General features: G+C 40.8%; 1 protein-coding gene across 2 annotated transcripts in view; it reads left to right on the forward strand.

Annotated features, from left to right (window-relative positions):
* raly (RALY heterogeneous nuclear ribonucleoprotein) overlaps positions 1-17,713 on the forward strand; it is a 155,218-nt gene that overhangs the window by 83,209 nt on the left and 54,296 nt on the right. For both annotated transcript variants that reach the window (XM_045691387.2, XM_045691386.2), the window contains exon 3: positions 7,292-7,570. In XM_045691387.2, coding sequence (XP_045547343.1) covers positions 7,315-7,570 — 256 coding nt within the window. In that variant the 5' untranslated portion in view covers positions 7,292-7,314. The remainder of the gene's footprint in view (positions 1-7,291; positions 7,571-17,713) is intronic.

Below are 17,713 nucleotides of genomic sequence, written 5' to 3' on the forward strand. Positions count from 1 at the left end.
TAGAAGTGTTTAGAAACATATTCTATCCTTATTTAGAGTAAAAGTGACTCCAAAATGACACAATACATTATTTACCATTCATTTCTATTGGGCACAAAATTATCTGAAACACAACCAAAACAAACATCAAATGCCTCCAACAAATTTGTAGAATCACAAGCTTGATGTAGTCATTGCGTGCTGTGAATATGGTATCAAATACTTAACTTTTTACTACTTTAATACACATAGTGTACAAGTGAATTTGTCCCCCTTCCTTTGGTCACCTAAATGTGCTGTAATTTCTAAACGGTTCACCCAATATGGATGAAAATACCCTAAAATGTAATGTTCTGGTGTACGATGCAAAATCAACAACAAACATGTCACTGTCCCAATACTTTTGGAGCTCACTATGTTCATTTGAAAATGTAATTTGAAAATAGATGCCTCTTATAACATGAAGGGTGAAATCACCTGCGCTAACACGTCTTGCTGGCTATTCCTGTGTGGAGTGGGTTGAACCACAGGTAGAGACCCTGGCCTATCTAAAGTGCATGCCTGCATGCCCCTGCAGATGTTGAGTGGGTTACCGGGGTTTTTGTGGGTTGCACTAGCAGGCCTCCTCTAGCACACAGGTCTGTGTGTGGCCGCTACTCCTACTGCCCACCTCACACCACCACACACACCACCCCAACTGACTGACACACACCACACACACCACCCCGACTGCCTGACACACACCTCCCCTACTGCCTGACACAAACCACACTACCTACCCTACTGCCTGACACAAACCACACTACCACCCCTACTGCCTGACGCACACCACACTACCACCCCTACTGCCTGACACAGAGCACACACACCACCCCTTCTTCCTGTGCTAGTAAAGGCCACACACCATTAAAGCTGGATGAACACAGATAAGCAGAAGAGAGAGAAACAGGAAAATGGCTGCAGGGACCAACTTGCTGCGAATATCAGAGATTGTGATGGAAATTAATTCTGCCAGCAAGGGAGGGCAGGCGAGGAAAGTGAAGGAAATCAGTGGCAGCGGTTTTTCAGCTGTTGTAGGGGGAGGAAATGCAGTGAGGCAGCATGGCCCCTGGGCTAGCTGAAGGGCCCTTCGTACTTGCACTCAATTATGCATCAGTCTGGTGATCCATTGAACATGGTCGCAGCTATGCTAATGGTTTATCAAGTTGCCCAGCTGCAGCCCCCGGCCACGGCACTGTGTCTGCGGAAAGGTCCCTCTTCCCAGGCAACATTAGAAATGTATTGGTGGTTGGGAAACGTGCATCTAATTAATGTTTTTGGAGCACGGTGCAAACTTGTGCAGAAAGTTCGCCCAGTGTTGGTGTGAGTGTTGTGTGTTGGAAAAGCTGGGATTTGGAATGGAATGCCTGTCGATTTATATGTGGATAATGGCAGACATAATTTGAACAGAATGTGTAGGAAAAGAAAGATGAAACGAGAATAAAAAAAGCATTTTTAGATCTACTGGAATTTACTTGAGTGTTTTGAAAAGAACAGCAAACAATACTAGATTAATCCCATGTCAGTGACATTGCAAACATTGCTGATTTGTTTTCTAGACAAAATAAAATATTCAGTGCTACAACTGTCCTTGGACAAGTGTCCAAGGACAGTCAAAAGATTAATGTTGTATTTCTCAACAGTGTGTAATGTTGTTTACCTCCCTTGGTATGACCTTTTACACAGTCAACATATAGACCGCCGCTGTTCAATAGACATATGAAAACATATTAAAAGTACAGGGGTGCTGGGCTGGGCCATAGTGTAAATGGCTGCAGGTATTAGCAATATATTTCCTGCTGGCCTGACAACGGTGGCAATGGGTGTCAGCACTTCCTATTGGCAGAAGAGAGACCCAATAACTCAAAGGAAGAAAACAATCAATACACCCCCACCTCTGTTGTTCTGCTAGCGGTTTCACAACAGAATATGATGGACTGTGACCTTCATGCCTGTGCCGCTGCTGCTAGAGCTTGCTAATTATTGTGCAAATGATAGCGGAGAGGCCGGTAATAAGCAAGACATCACATTCTGACAGGGAATTAGGATCTACCAGCCCCACCACCTTAGCTCTATTGCGGAAGAGAGAAAAAAAAGTGTGCTATTACACATTTATTAAGCCCTTCGCTGTTATCTCGGGAAGGACATGTACCTTCTGGGGTGACTTATATCTGTTTTCCTCAGGTGCCAAGACACACTTTGGGATATATGGTGCTTTGCACTAACCTGCTTTAGTGTCATCTAAGGGTATGAACAATGATTTATATATACACTAGATGACACACAGGGGGGCTGTTTTGAAGCCACCGCGCCTCCATATTGGTACTCCCCCACCTTTGTAAAAAAAATATTTTGGAAGCTTTATAAATGCATTTATTAATGACTACATTTGTTTTTGCCATGTTTATTCTATTGCAGATAACTTAATGCATACTATTAAATTATGTAATGTGAGCTAAAAATACAAATAAAACATGAAAAAATATATTAAAACATTTTTCCGTAAAGTGTATATATTTTTTTTTAAAAGTATTTAAGAAATACTTAAATACAATTTTAATTGAAATACTGTAGAATTCCATTCATTTTTATGGAGGACTGCTCCTTACGGGGAGTGCCAATATGGCCGACTGGTGGCTTCAAAGCCTCTCATTGGCAAATACATAGCAGCCGCAATCCAGGGTATATATACATCACTGGGTACGACTTTGAAAGGAATATTAGCCTCAGATCTTGTTCCTACATTGCTTCTAAGAGCAAATAGTGTGCATATACAGTGCATTCGGAAAGTATTCAGACCCCTTGACCTTTTCCACATTTTGTTATGTTACAGCCTTATTCTCAAATGGATTAAAAAAATACAAATCCTCTGCAGTCTACACACAATACCCCATAATGACAAAGCAAAAACAGGTTTTTATACATTTTTCAAATGTATAAATTTTTTTTTAAAAAACACATAGCTTATTTACATAAGTATTCAGACCCTTTGCTATGAGACTCGAAATTGACCTCAGGTGCACCCTGTTTCTATTGATCATCCTTGACATGTTTCTACAAATTGATTGGAGTCCACCTGTAGTAAATTCAATTGATTGGACATGATTTTGAAAGGCACAAACCTGTCTACAGTATATAAACTGAGCAATCGGGGGAGAAGGGCATTGGTCAGGGAGGTGACCAAGAACCCGATGGTCACTCTGACAGAACTCTAGAGTTCTTCTGTGGAGATGGGAGAACCTTCCAGAAGGACAACCAAAGCTGGTTAAACAGCATTTACTTGTGTTTACCCTCCACTAGGCCTACACCACTGCCGGTAGCCTACCCTCTCAGCCGAGGCAATTTTACACACATGAACACATGCAGAAAAATTAGCCTACATTCAATATAATACATGAGTTGAATCAAAACATGTTTTACACATTGGTTCATGAGTTGTCTATAATTCATGAGTTAATGCTTGGAGTCTTCACAGATCGTGTGACATAAAACAATACCTTTCCTTCATTACATGAATGACATTTATGACAGTGTTATTTGTCATTATTAAGCTTTTAGCAATTTAATTACAACATTGAACTAAACCCTATACGAATCATGGATCTTGGAGATCTTGGAAAATGCACTGTAACTACGCCTACGTAACATTTCATTACGTTTTGCCATGAAAACAGTTTTTATGGGCACAGAAATCCAAAATAATGTAAGCCTATTTCATTTCGCAAAATTGAATGCTTCTAACTGAGCTTTAACCTCTTCTTGCTGAAAGAGTCACAGTGCATTCGGACCACTTGACTTTTTCCACATTTTGTTACCTTACTGCCTTATTCTAAAATGAATTACATAGTTTTTTCCCCCCCTTATCAATCGACACACAATACCCCATAATGACAAAGAAAAACCAGCTTTGTAGAAATGTTTGTAAATGTATTAAAAATCCTAAACTGAAATATCACATTTACATAAGTGTCCAGACCCTTTACTCAGTACTTTGTTGAAGCACCTTTGGCAGCGATTACAGCCTTGAGTTTTCTTGGGTATGACACCTCAAGCTTGGCACACCTGTATTTGGGGAGTTTCTCCCATTGTTCTCTGCAAATCCTTTCAAGCTCTGTTAGGTTGGATGGGGATCGTCGCTGCACAGCTATTTTCAGTTCTCTCCAGAGATGTTCAATCTGGCTGGTCCACTCAAGGACATTCAGAGACTTGTCCCAAAGCCACTCCTGAGTTGTCTTGGCTGTGTGCTTATGGCCGTTGTCCTTTTGGAAGGTAAACCTACCATAAAGGCCTGCTTGGTGGAGTGCTGCAGAGATGGCTGTCCTTCTGGAAAGTTCTCCCATCTCCACAGAGGAACTCTGGAGCTCTCTCAGAGTGACCATCGGGTCCTTGGTCACCTCCCTGACCAAGGATCTTCTCCCCCGATTGCTCAGTTTGGCTGGGCGGCCAGCTCTAGGAAGAGTCGTAGTGTTTCCAAACTTCTTCCATTTAAGAATGATGGAGGCCACTGTGTCCTTGGGGACCTTCAGTGCTGCAGACATGTTTTGGTACCCTTCCCCAGATCTGTGCCTCGACACAATCCTGTCTCGGAGCTCTACGGATAATTCCTTCAACCTCATGGCTTGGTTTTTCTCTGACATGCACTGTTAACTGTGGGACCTTATATAGACAGGTGTGTGCCTTTAGAAATCATGTCCAATAAAATGAATTTACCACAGGCGGACTCCAATCAAGTTGTAGAAACATCAAGGATAATCAATGGAAACAGGATGCACCTGAGCTCAATTTTGAGTCTCATAGCAAAGAGTCTGAATACTTATGTAAATAAGGTATTTCTAATAACCTGTTTTCACTTTGTCATTATGGAGTATTGTGTGTAGAATGATACTTATTTAATCCATTTTAGAATAAGGCTATAACGTAACAACATTTGGAAAAAGGAAAGGGGTCTGAATAGTTTCCTGAATGCACCGTACTGTCATTAAAGTATAGCCTACTTGTTGGATGGATTGGATGCACAGTGGTGTCTAGCTGTAGGCTAGTTGTCTCGTGATATTGTTGACCATCATCACCTGATCCAGGAAAGAAAACAAATATTGCTAGAAAATAATAAAGCTAAATAAACGGTCTACTACTTCTGGCCACGGATTGCACGGAAAACACCAGTAGCCTACTCGCGTGCACCAACAACAACAGAAAATCTATGAGCACTCCAAACAGCTGACTGACAAAAGCAAACGATGATAAATGAACAGATAAATCTAATGTATTGGAATTAAGGCTATTTTTTTATCATGGCAGCATGTAAAACAAATGGCGAAAATAAGGAAGTACAAAGGAAAATCTATGCTTAAAGGAGCTCAGTTGAAGCCGAAATTCACCACTACTTAGTGGACAGCGCCGCCACATAGAAAAAAATGGTTTAAACCATGATGGAGAGGTGGGGGTGTTAGTTTCATTTGGAGCTTTTATTTTCATATCTACCACGGTAAAACATATTTACCACTACATTTAAAACGAATAGGAGAATGGTTAAATTAGCATTATTTAGAGACCCCCCCCAAAGTTTGACTTTTGTTGTATTTAGGGGAGGTATGTCTCATTCAGGGATCTGAGTCCCCCCTGGCTCCCCCATAATTCACACCTTACCTAAAGTAACAGTAAAACTGACAGTACTCGGTGACTCTTGGAACTTCGTTTTCAAATAACTGTGTCTGCAAACCCACTGTGCACAGATGTCAATTTAACGTCTATTACACGTTGGTTCAACATAATTTCATTGAAATGACGTGGAAACAATGTTGATTCAAACAGTGTGTGGCCAATTTTTTTATTTCACCTTTATTTAACCAGGTAGGCTAGTTGAGAACAAGTTCTCATTTACAACTGTGACCTGGCCAAGATAAAGCAAAGCAGTGCGACACAAACAACAACCCAGAGTTACACATGGAATAAACAGACATACAGTCAATAACACAATATAGAAAAAAAGTCTATATACAGTGTGTGCAAATGAGGTAAGATAAGGGAGGTAAGGCAATAAATAGGGCATAGTGGTGAAATAATTACAATTTAGCAATTAAACACTGGAGTGATAGATGTGTAGAAGATGAATGTGCAAGTAGAGATACTGGGGTGCAAAGAAGCAAAAAAAAATAACAGTATGGGGATGAGGTAGTTGGATGGGCTATTTACAGATGGGCTATGTACAGGTGCAGTGATCTGTGAGCTGCTCTGACAGCTGGAGCTTAAAGTTAGTGAGGGAGATATGGGTCTCCAGCTTCAGTGATTTTTGCAATTCGTTCCAGTCATTGGCAGCAGAGAACTGGAAGGAAAGGCGGCCAAAAGAGGAATTGGCTTTGAGGGTGACCAGTGAAATATACCTGCTAGAGAGCGTGCTACGGGTGGGTGCTGCTATGGTGACCAGTGAGCTGAGATAAGGTGGAGCTTTACCTAGCAAAGACTTATAGATGACCTGGAGCCAGTGGGTTTGGCGACGAATATGAAGCGAGGGCCAGCCAACGAGAGCATACAGGTCGCAGTGGTGGGTAGTATATGGAGCTTTGGTGACAAAACGGATGGCACTGTGATAGACTGCAACCAATGGCACTGTGATAGACTGCAACCAATTTGCGAGTAGAGTGTTGGAGGCTATATTGTAAATGACATCGCCGAAGTAAAGGATCGGCAGGATAGTCAGTTTTACGAAGGTATGTTTGGCAGCATGAGTGAAGGATGCGTTGTTGCGAAATAGGAAGCCGATTCTAGATTTAATTTTGGATTGGAGATGCTTAATGTGAGTCTACAAGGAGAGTTTACAGTCTAACCAGACACCTAGGTATTTGTTGTAGTTGTCCACATATTCTAAGTCAGAACCATCCAGAGTAGTGATGCTGGGCGGGTGGTGGGGGCAGGTGCGGGCAGCGATCGGTTGAAGAGCATGCATTTAGTTGCAATGGGAAGTGACAGAAGTCTGCAAAGTGATGGCAACCTTGATGTTATTATGTTTTCTTTTGTCCATCATTATCGATTGTTGAAAGGAATTCTGCATATCTTGTCTAGTGTTTCTCTATTAACTCATAGCACCTCATTAAACCAACACAGTTTTGTCCTAGCAGCAAGTAGAATATCTACCACAGCAACACATCCACCAGGGGACCTACAGTATAAATCATTGACTTCCAAAACAAAACAAAAAAAGTTGAAGAGCAACTTATCATCCAAAGAAAAGGAATTTACAATTTTTGTTTATCATCCTTTTTCCCCCTCATCGCAGATATTTTGAGGTTCCTAACCAAGATGTCTCTGAAGGTTCAGACCAGCAACGTCACAAACAAGAACGACCCCAAGTCCATCAACTCACGCGTGTTCATCGGTAACCTCAACACAGCGGTGGTGAAGAAGATGGATGTGGAGACCATCTTCTCGAAATATGGCCGCATGCTGGGCTGCTCTGTGCACAAGGGCTACGCCTTTGTCCAGTACGCCAGCGAGAGGCATGCCAGTGGGGCTGTTATTGGGGAAAACGGACGAATGCTGGCGGGACAGACTTTGGGTGAGTCCTGTTTGGGTTCTTCTCTCATTCGTCTGAAAAGTGAATACTACCCAGCTAGAACATAACGTTTTAAGAACCATATGTTTCTTAGAGTTAGGTGAGAGTGTGGTTGACCTATGGTTATGTTTGCATACAACCTTCCCACAACTTTCTGGGAATGGTGCAGGATAGGTGCTTGGCTTTGGAACATTCTCAGCCAGTGCTTCATTTGTAAATCGGGAGGTGCCGGAACAGAAAGTGAGCGCGAGAGGGGGGGTGCCCTGGGGAGCTCTGAGGTACTGGAATGCATGAAGAAAAAAATCACCTTTATAAAAAATCATTGCATGCATATCATCTCATTTGCGTAGTAGCATAGAGCAGTAGAGTAGAGGCACTTACAGAAGTTGCACACATGGTGAATATTATTTTGTGGCCTAGGATCTGGGAAAATTTGGGCCTTTTATAAAGGCATTTCATGCAATTCTACATAATTAAAAATTTGCCATAATATTTTTTTTATGCCGCATTCGAAACAACTGGGAATTCGGAACTGGGAAATCTCCAACTTCAGTGCGTTCAAGACAAATGGGAACTCAGGGAAAAAACTAGCTCCACCTGGGAAAATTTGTTTTGAACGGTCAGTCAACTCGGAATTCCAAGTTGGGAACTCGGGCCTCTTTCCAGAGCTCCAGCTTTCCGACCTGAAGTTAACTGACGTCATGAATCGACCTAGTTTTTTCCGAGTTTCCAGTTATCTTGAAAGCACCTTAATACCGCACAAATGATCAAAATGAACCTTGTCTTGAATCCATCAATAGCCTAGGTGTGTGGAGACATGTAGGCTACAATATGAGGAGGAAATTATAGTCATAAAAATACTTTCCAGTTTCACTGACTCACCCAATGATGTGTAGCTCACTTGCTGGTGATGGCCCATGCACTCGTTCTGAAAGCCTCTCTCTTTCTTGTTTTACTTTGTAAAACAATATTTAGAAGTTGCTGAAATATTTCAGTAGCCTACAGCAGACAGATTGGGGTCTTCTCTTTTCAGAAGGAGCCATTTGCTTTCCAACCTGTGTTTTTCCACGATTGTATTTGAAATATTGCGAAAGGTCTGTTTTGTCTGCATGCTGTTTGTTCACTGACAGATTTTACCTGTGTTCCCGACTGTAGTCTATGCCTTGTTATTGGGCTACACTCCACAGCTAGGCTATTTTTTAAAGAAGCTATTGATCGTCTGTGATTAAATTATAGGCTTTGTCATGGTGTAGTAGGCTATTCTGAATTATTTCATTTATTTTTTAACAGTAGGTCTAACTTTGGCAAATTTATTTCAATAAATCAGGGGTGCGGAAGCTCCACCATAACCAATCGTGCGGCTATGATTTCTATAAGGAAATAAATAATGAAGTGCAACGTTTGAGCGATGAAAGTTGCGGACTCATGTCAATCAGAGAGAGAGATCATAGAAAGTGAATCTCATTCTAGTTCTGTGAGTGATACAGACTCGCTTCTCACACAGCCACGGCCACGCGTTGGTCTCAAACATAGGTTACAATGTTGTGCAAACCATAAACCCGGGTCGACCCTACCCAAATCAACTCTTAGAATATCAGGCCCAGGCTGAAAATCAACTTTTTCACATTTTGTTTTTTTCTTGGGGTCAGAAGAACTAACGAAAAGGCAACTCAGATGAACTTTGATTGCTTTTATTATAATTTTACTTTGCAAAAGTAATCAGGCCAAATATGTTCCAGAATGAAACAGTCCAAAACGGACAGGTCCCAGATCCTGTTCCAGCAGGATCCAGCTCAAATTAAGCACTGTTCTCAGCACATGGTAACTCTTAATAGAGAGCTTGGAATTTCATTACTTTAAAAGAAAGTTTCCTAAAGGTTAAAACATGGTTAAATTTAATGTCCATTTTAGTATGTACCCCATGTATAATCCAGCAGCCTTGGCTACAGGTCGGCCCTGTTTATTTTGGTCTTGCATCAACTACCTCTGGGAATGAGAGAGCAGAGTGAGCTTCTGGGCCCCGGCTAAGAGCAGTGGGTATATAAACCACTCCCTGTAGTCCTTATCAGGCCTTTGAAGAGTGGTGCTTGTTATCAGAGTATTGATCTCAATGGAACATGGAGATTAACCTCCTGACTGTGTGGTGAGGAATACCAGCGCAGACTGCACTGCACTGGTAATCATTTAACACCCTGCTACTGGTTGTCTGGTAAAGCTTCATCCCCCATTACACAGAGCACCAGCTGGACAGTTTCAGGGAACTAAATGTAAGTGGAGGAAAAGACCAGAAAAGTCACATTGGGCAGTATTTTGATTTGTCGTGAATATTTATACATTTATTTATATACATTTTTTTCCTCCCAATGAGTGATTTACAGAAAAGAGATGTGTGCACTTGACTCCAAATTGGACTGAAGAGATTGTTATCAAATAGATATCAGATTACATATCACTCTTCTTAGCTACACATCATCTTTCATGGTGCACTACTTTTGACCAGAGTCCAATGGGCATAATCCTATATAGGGAATAGGGTGCCATTTGGGAAGCAGTCATACTGTTGCTAGCCACTGCAGTAAATTGCTTGACTAGTCCACTTATGCAGGCTACACAGCTTTACACATATCACCTCTGTATCACATAACGCTCAGGATAGCGCTTATTAACTAGCAGCTGGAAACCTCGGTTTTCATTTCAATATACTTCATTTAATATACTTTAACAAAACATTTCCTAAAAGTTCAAACATGGTTACATTTAATTTAAATGTTGGTAATGTTCTAGGAACATTCTCCAACTGGTTTGACATTGAGAATGTACTTCAGCATAACGTTTCCTACAGGTTTCCTCATGGTTCTATTTGAAGTCATGTTCTCAAATTGTTCTGAGAACTTTAAGAAAACTTTCCATAAAAAAACACAAGAAAACATTAGTAAGTTCAGAGAATGTTATTTAAAAACACATTAGTTAACAAAACGTCCCATAAAAAACAAAAATGTACGTTCCCACAACTTCCAAGGAATCAAATGTGCTAGCTGGGGGTAGGCTCACAGGGGGAATCAGAGAGGGCTTAAAGTGGTCATTGACTCGTGCCAACTCTGCTTTCAAAGACCCTGGTCCCGGCAGACCGAAATACTCGGACATGCCAACACACACACATGCGCAGACACATAAAACAAAGACTTTCAAAGATACACACAACCTGATGCACACACACACAAACAAACACGCACCTACTCATATCCACACACACACACACACACACACACACACACACACACACACACACCCACACACACACACACACACCTACTGAAAAACACACGCACACACAATCTGCAACATATAGACTGTAGGCTCACATCTACTCTCTCTCGCAAACACACACTCACACTCAAACACACAGCTCGTTCACGTCACAGTCAAGTTAACAGGCTTTCAGTGTGGAGTGAGGCCCCAGCGTACACCTCACAGCCTCATCCTTAATCCCCACACGGTGGGTGTGCCCAGAGAGCACAATCAGGATTGTGTCCACAGGAGCCAGAGAGAGTGACAGCTGGGGATCAGGCCATTGATGCTAGCTTTAGCTGCATTCCAGTGGAGGGAGAGGCAGAGAGAGGCGTAGCATGGCTAAACACCTCCCTCTGGTGGAGATGGTAGGGCTGCAAAAACATCAATGTTGTCAGGCATTTATGTTGCCCTTTTATGGCTAGACAGATCTAGAATCAGCTTCCCCTCCCCTCCCCAATCCTAATCTTAATCTTTAGTAGAGAAAATGCTAAACTGACCCAAGATCATCATCTAGCCTTCTGTCGCGTTCAATCACACATTTTTGTGATCGTTGTTGAGTGGTCCCTGCATACCATTGCGAATATGTGATTAGAACAGTAGCAACAGGGTGTCTACATATGATGCGTCTAAATAGCATTGTTGTCTGAAAAGCATCGACTAAACAATGTTTTGTACTGATGGAAAATAAAGGACTTCAACTTTATTCCTCAATTTCACCTTTTATTGTAAATGATAAACTTCATCATCCAAGCATTACACGGAACACATTCACAGCCAAACTCATTCCATAAACCAGTTTAAATTACAGGTTGCGCTGACAGAAAACAAAGCATAAATTAGACTTGTTTACAATGCACCACTTCTCTGGTGGGCACATCAGAGAAATGTAATATTGTTTAGAAAAGAGATGCGTGTCAGCTAAGCTAACAGCGGCTAAATCCTTTATGATGGTAGCCATGTTTGTTTATGTTTGACAAATATAACAAATCTTCAATGTGCTTGTTACAGTGTATACAAGAACCGGACCACATGACTTACCATTTTTGACAAATCACAAATCACACAGGTTATCACCTCACAGATTATCACGTCACGTACAGTTGTACAATGGAATGCATTCAACTGAAATGTGTCTTTCGCATTTAACCCAACCCCTCTGAATCAGAGAGGTGCGGGGGCTGCCTTAATCAACATCCACGCCATTGGCAGCTGGGGAACAGTGGGTTAACTGCCTTGCTCAGGGGCAGAACAACATATTTTTACCTTGTCAGGTCTGTGATTCGATCCAGCAACTTTTCACAATCTTATTGTCTAGCCTAGTCAAGGCGCGAAAGCTAACCGGGGTTTCCAGATTTGGATGAAACCATTTTAGGGGTGTTTGTGGGGATTATAACTATGATGGGGGATTCATCAATAAATGGGGGGGCAAGCACATGAGAAGTTTAAGACGAATAAGAATAAAACCCCTGGAAAGTAACCATCATTACAATCTAAGTCAGTCCTGACAGAGAACTTAACTGTTGACAGATACTGTTAGCCATTGAGTATAGAGTATATTTTGTAATTCTGATGAAAAATCTGTGTATGAGAGTGAGTCGGATCAATCAGATAGTGACAATTAATATCTGCCCCCCAACCTTCTAGACTGTGAGCGTGAGATGTCTGAGGACAATGGTGCCCACCTCATTTATTTTTTTATCAATAAAGTTTTTTATTCATTTATCAACATGACATTACATAACACTAATAACAACAAGACAGTAAACAAGACAGCACCTTTCAACCAGTGGTTGGAAAATTAAACAGCAAATAAAAATAAATAACTATATTTTTTTAAATGCCAAAGAAAACACCCATTACATATATATTTGTTCTAATTGCCCTAGCCTCCCCGCCGCCCTCAGGCCCTTACTAAATTTCCCTTTCCTCGCCTGTAATTTTGCTATCATTGATTCATAAGATGCAGTCTCCACCATGAGTTTGAGCCAATCGGTTTATTTTGGACTAACTGCGCTCTTCCAGTTACGTAGTATGAGTCTAGCCGCAGTAAGAAAACCCACTGAGGCAAGACCAAACTCTTCTTTGCTAATACCTGGTGGTAAAATAGATATCCCCTAATAAGCACACCTGTGGGGACTCTGGGATTACCTGTCCCACCCATTCTTCAAGTTTTTTAAGAACCTCCTTCCAAAAATGGAGCACCATGGGACATTCCCATATAGCATGAAGAAAGGTACTTACTTCACCCTTGCATTTCCAGCATAAGTTATTTAGCAATAAACCCATTTTAAGTAATCTAACTGGGGTACAGTAGTATCTATGAACAATCTTATAATGTGTACATTTCCCCCTTGTATCCCTGGTACACCACCCTACATTGGAAACAAAATGTTTCCATACATCTTCCTGAATGTCACAATTCAGATCCCTCTGCCAAATCAACCTTAAATTCTCACAGTTTCCATATTGTGCATATGTGACTATTTTATAAAACACTGAAACAGAGTGTGATATTCCTAACAACATGAAATATTGTTCTAACAAGTTTTAATCTCTCTGGAGGTTGATACTCATAAGAGACCCCATGCAGCTCCTTAGTTGTAAGTATTTCCAGAAATCTCCCTTATCTGGCAAATTAAATGTTCCCTTCAGGTCCTGATAAGACATAAGCACTCCTTTCTCATATAGATCCCCTAGTGCATGCAGGCCTTGTCTAAGCCATACCTCCCAGATAATGAATGTTTTCCTATGCAAACCGATGGGTTGTGCCATATGGAGGAATATTTTTGTTTAAACTGGGAAATTCCAAACATCTTTTGAATCTTAACCCATACCTCTCAGGAATGTTGTAGGATTGGGTTATCCTCTTCAGTTGGCTGTCTCTGAATTTTTTGGGGTGATAAGGCCTCAATAGGCTTAAACGGGCCTGTGATAGACATCTCAATTTTAACAGTATTTATTTTACCCCATAAAGTAAGATTAAACAACCCCATTTATAAAGATTATTCTTTTTTTTGTCGTGGCATCATACTAATTTGCATGATATTCAGTAGTTCCTTGCTCAATTTTATACCCAGGTATTTCATCCCTGATGGTATCCATTTGAACTGTAATGAAGTAATTGCAACAGGAGGACAGAATTTGGATACAGGCACAGTTTCTGACTTCTGCCAATTAATCTTATAAACACGATATCTGTGAGAACATGTCAATTGTGTTCAAAGCCAAAGAGATTGATGTGGCCGGTTCCCTAATAAGTAACAATATGTCGTCAGCATATAAAAACAGCTTATGTTCTCTGGCACCTCCAATCACTCCTTTGATTCCTGAATCAGCTCGAATTACTGCTGCCAAAGGCTCCAAAAATAGAGTAAAAAGGAGAGGTGAGAGAGGAATACCCTGATGGGTTCCCCTCGACAGATTAAAAAAGAAAAATCATACCATTTCTGAGGACTGCTGCTCTTGGATTGGAGTATAATACCTTAACCCACTTGATAAATCCAGCGCCAAACTTCTCAAGGGTATTCAGTTGAAGTCGGAAGTTTACATACACCTGCTCCAAATACATTTAAACTCAGTTTTCACAATTTCTGACATTTAATCTCAGTAAAAATTCCCTGTCTTAGGTCAGTTAGGATCACCACTTTATTTTAAGAATGTGACATGTCAGAATAATAGTAGAGAAAATGATTTATTTCCGCTTGTATTTAGTTCGTCACATTCCCAGTGGGTTAGAAGTTTACATACACTCAATTAGTATTTGGTAGCATTGCCTTGAAATTGTTTAACTTGGGCCAAACATTTTGGGTAGCCTTCCACAAGCTTCCCACAATAAGTTGGGTGAATTTCGGCCCATTCCTCCTGACAGAGCTGGTGTAACTGAGTCAGGTTTTTAGGCCTCCTTGCTCGCACACGCTTTTTCAGTTCTGCCCACAAATTTTCTATAGAATTGAGGTGATGGCCACTCCAATACATTGACTTTGTTGTCCTTAAGCCATTTTGCCACAACTTTGGAAGTATGCTTGGGGTCATTGTCCATTTGGATGACCCATTTGCGACCAAGCTTTAACTTCCTGACTGATGTCTTGAGATGTTGCTTCAATATATCCACATAGTTTTCCTTTCTCATGATGCCATCTATTTTGTGAAGTGCACCAGTCCCTCCTGCAGCAAAGCACCCCCACAACATGATGCTGCCTCCCCCATGCTTCACGGTTGGGATGGTGTTCTTCGGCTTGCAAGCCTCCCCCTTTTTCCTTCAAACATAACAATGGTCATTATGGACTTTTTGTTTCATCAGACCAGAGGACATTTCTCCAAAAAGTACGATCTCTGTCCCCGTGTGCAAACTGTAGTCTGGCTTTTTTTATGGCGGTTTTGGAGCAGTGGCTTCTTCCTTGTTGAACGGCCTTTCAGGTTATGTCGATATAGGACTTGTTTTACTGTGGATATAGATACTTTTGTTCCTGTTTCCTCCAGTCTTCACAAGGTCATTTGCTGTTGTTCTGGGATTGATTTGCACTTTTCGCACCAAAGTACGTTAATCTCTAGGAGACAGAACCCGTCTCCTCCCTGAGTGGTATGACGGCTGTGTGGTCCCATGGTGTTTATACTTGCGTACTATTGTTTGTACAGATGAACGTGGTACCTTCAGGCGTTTGGAAATTGCTCCCAAGGATGAACCAGACTTGTGGAGGTCCACAATTTTTTTGCTGAGGTCTTGGCTGATTTCTTTGGATTTTCCCATGATGTCAAGCAAAGAGGCGCTGAGTTTGAAGGTAGGCCTTGAAATACCTCCACAGGTACACCTCCAATTGACTAAAATCATGTCTATTAGCCTGTCAGAAGCTTCTAAAGCCATGACATTATTTTCTGGAATTTTCTAAGCTGTTTAAAGGCACCGTCAACTTAATGTATGTAAACTTTTGACCCAGTGGAATCGTGATACAGTGAATTATAAGTGAAATAACCTGTTTGTAAACAATTGTTGGAAAAATTACTGTGTCATGCACAAAGTAGATGTCCTAACCGACTTGCCAAAACTATAGTTTGTTAGCAAGAAATGTGTGGAGTGGTTGAAAAACTAGTTTTAATGACTCTGACCTAAATGTATGTAAACTTCCGACTTCAACAGTATGTCAAAAAGCCCCACTCCACCCTATCGAATGCCTTCTCCACATCTAGGGAAAGGGATGCTACCTGAGTATCCTCTTTTTGACTCAGCCACATGAGGTGAAGCAAACGTCTAAGATTATCTGTGGAGGTTCTACTTTTTACAAATCCCACCTGATCTGTGTGAATAATGAGGTAAAACCTTCTCCAGCCTCATGGCTAGTACTTTGGAGAGCACCTTACAATCAACTCGAATTAAACTGATAGGGCCAGTGGGGGTCTCTATCCTTCTTGAGAATTAATGAAATTAGTGCCTTAAAAGTGTTAAAAGTGTCAGGTAGCTGTTCCAGTTCCAGAGCTTCGCCTGTGTTAATATAGGAGCTAATACGTCGATATTCCTTTTATAAAACTTAACTGGGAAGCCGTCTAATCCTGGTGAATTTTCAGATTTCATTGAGGTGATGGCTGTTCTTATCTCAGATTCTAGTTTAGGAGCATCCAAATCCTTTATTTGATCTGGGGCCACCCCCGGTAGCTCTATCTTTGAAAAAAAAGCCATTCATTTTAGTTGGGTCTAAGTTACTTTCAGACTTATAACGAGTCAAATAAAAGTCACAAAGCAAATTGTTAATATCTTTTGTACCAGTCATTACCTCCCCACTTCCATTTTTGATAGCTGGTATTACAAAACTGGCATCGTTTCAATCGTCTAGCCAATAATCTACCTGTTTTTTCACCAATTTCGCCAAAGTTTGTCCTCAGCCGAAACGTTGCATATTCAGCCTTTTTGTTATAGATTTCATGTAATTGAAACTTCAGATCACAGACTTGTTTCAATAGTGACTCAATATTTTTCTTGGATAACTCTTTTTCCAGCTCTTTAATTTGAGACTCTGGTTTTCAACTCTTTCTCTACCTTCCCTTTTCTTTCTACTGGTGTGTGCTATTATTTTGCCCCAAACATAAGCTTTAGAGTACTCCCATACTGTACTCAATTTGTCAGTGGTACCAATGCTTGTTTTAAAACAAAACTAGAGGTCTTCATTGAGGGAAAGATTAAATGTTTTGTCTTGGAATAAGGACGTATTCATCCTCCATCTAATTATTTTCTTAGCCATATCAGCCTCAACTGCTATACATAATTCCACTGTTGCGTGGTCAGTCAAAGCAATAACCCCTATTTTACTAGCTATGACATCTTTAGTCATACTCTTGAAAATTAGGAAGTAATCTATCCTGGAATTTGATTCATGGTTATGTGAATATAATGTATATTCCTTCTCTCTAGGATTGGCAAGTCTCCATATATCTACCAGACCCAAATCCCTCAATAATAGTTGTATCACTGCTCTGTCCCTTGGTACAGGTTTAGAATGCGTAGTTTTATCAAGGATACCATCTTGAACCTGGTAAAAGTCTCCCGCCACCATTGTATTGCCACCAATGATTTCTCCCATGACCATATTAACCTTATGGAAAAACCAAGGATCCTCCCTGTTTGGTGCATAAATATTACACATATTAACCGTATTACCATTTACCAGAGCCTCAACACAAATAATTCGTCCTTCCTCATCCTTATGTGGCTTTAACATGACGAAATTAAACTTTTTATGTACCAAAATTGTAACACCATGTTTTTTGCTTGAAAATGAGCTATGAAATACCTGCCCAACCCAATCAATTTTCAATTTAGCAGCCTCTGAATCAACCAAATTAGTTTCTTGGATAAAAGCTATATCA

This window comes from Salmo salar, chromosome 12 (genome assembly GCF_965601325.2).
Source record: "Salmo salar chromosome 12, fSalSal1, whole genome shotgun sequence".
In the NCBI taxonomy this organism is placed as follows: domain Eukaryota; kingdom Metazoa; phylum Chordata; class Actinopteri; order Salmoniformes; family Salmonidae; genus Salmo; species Salmo salar.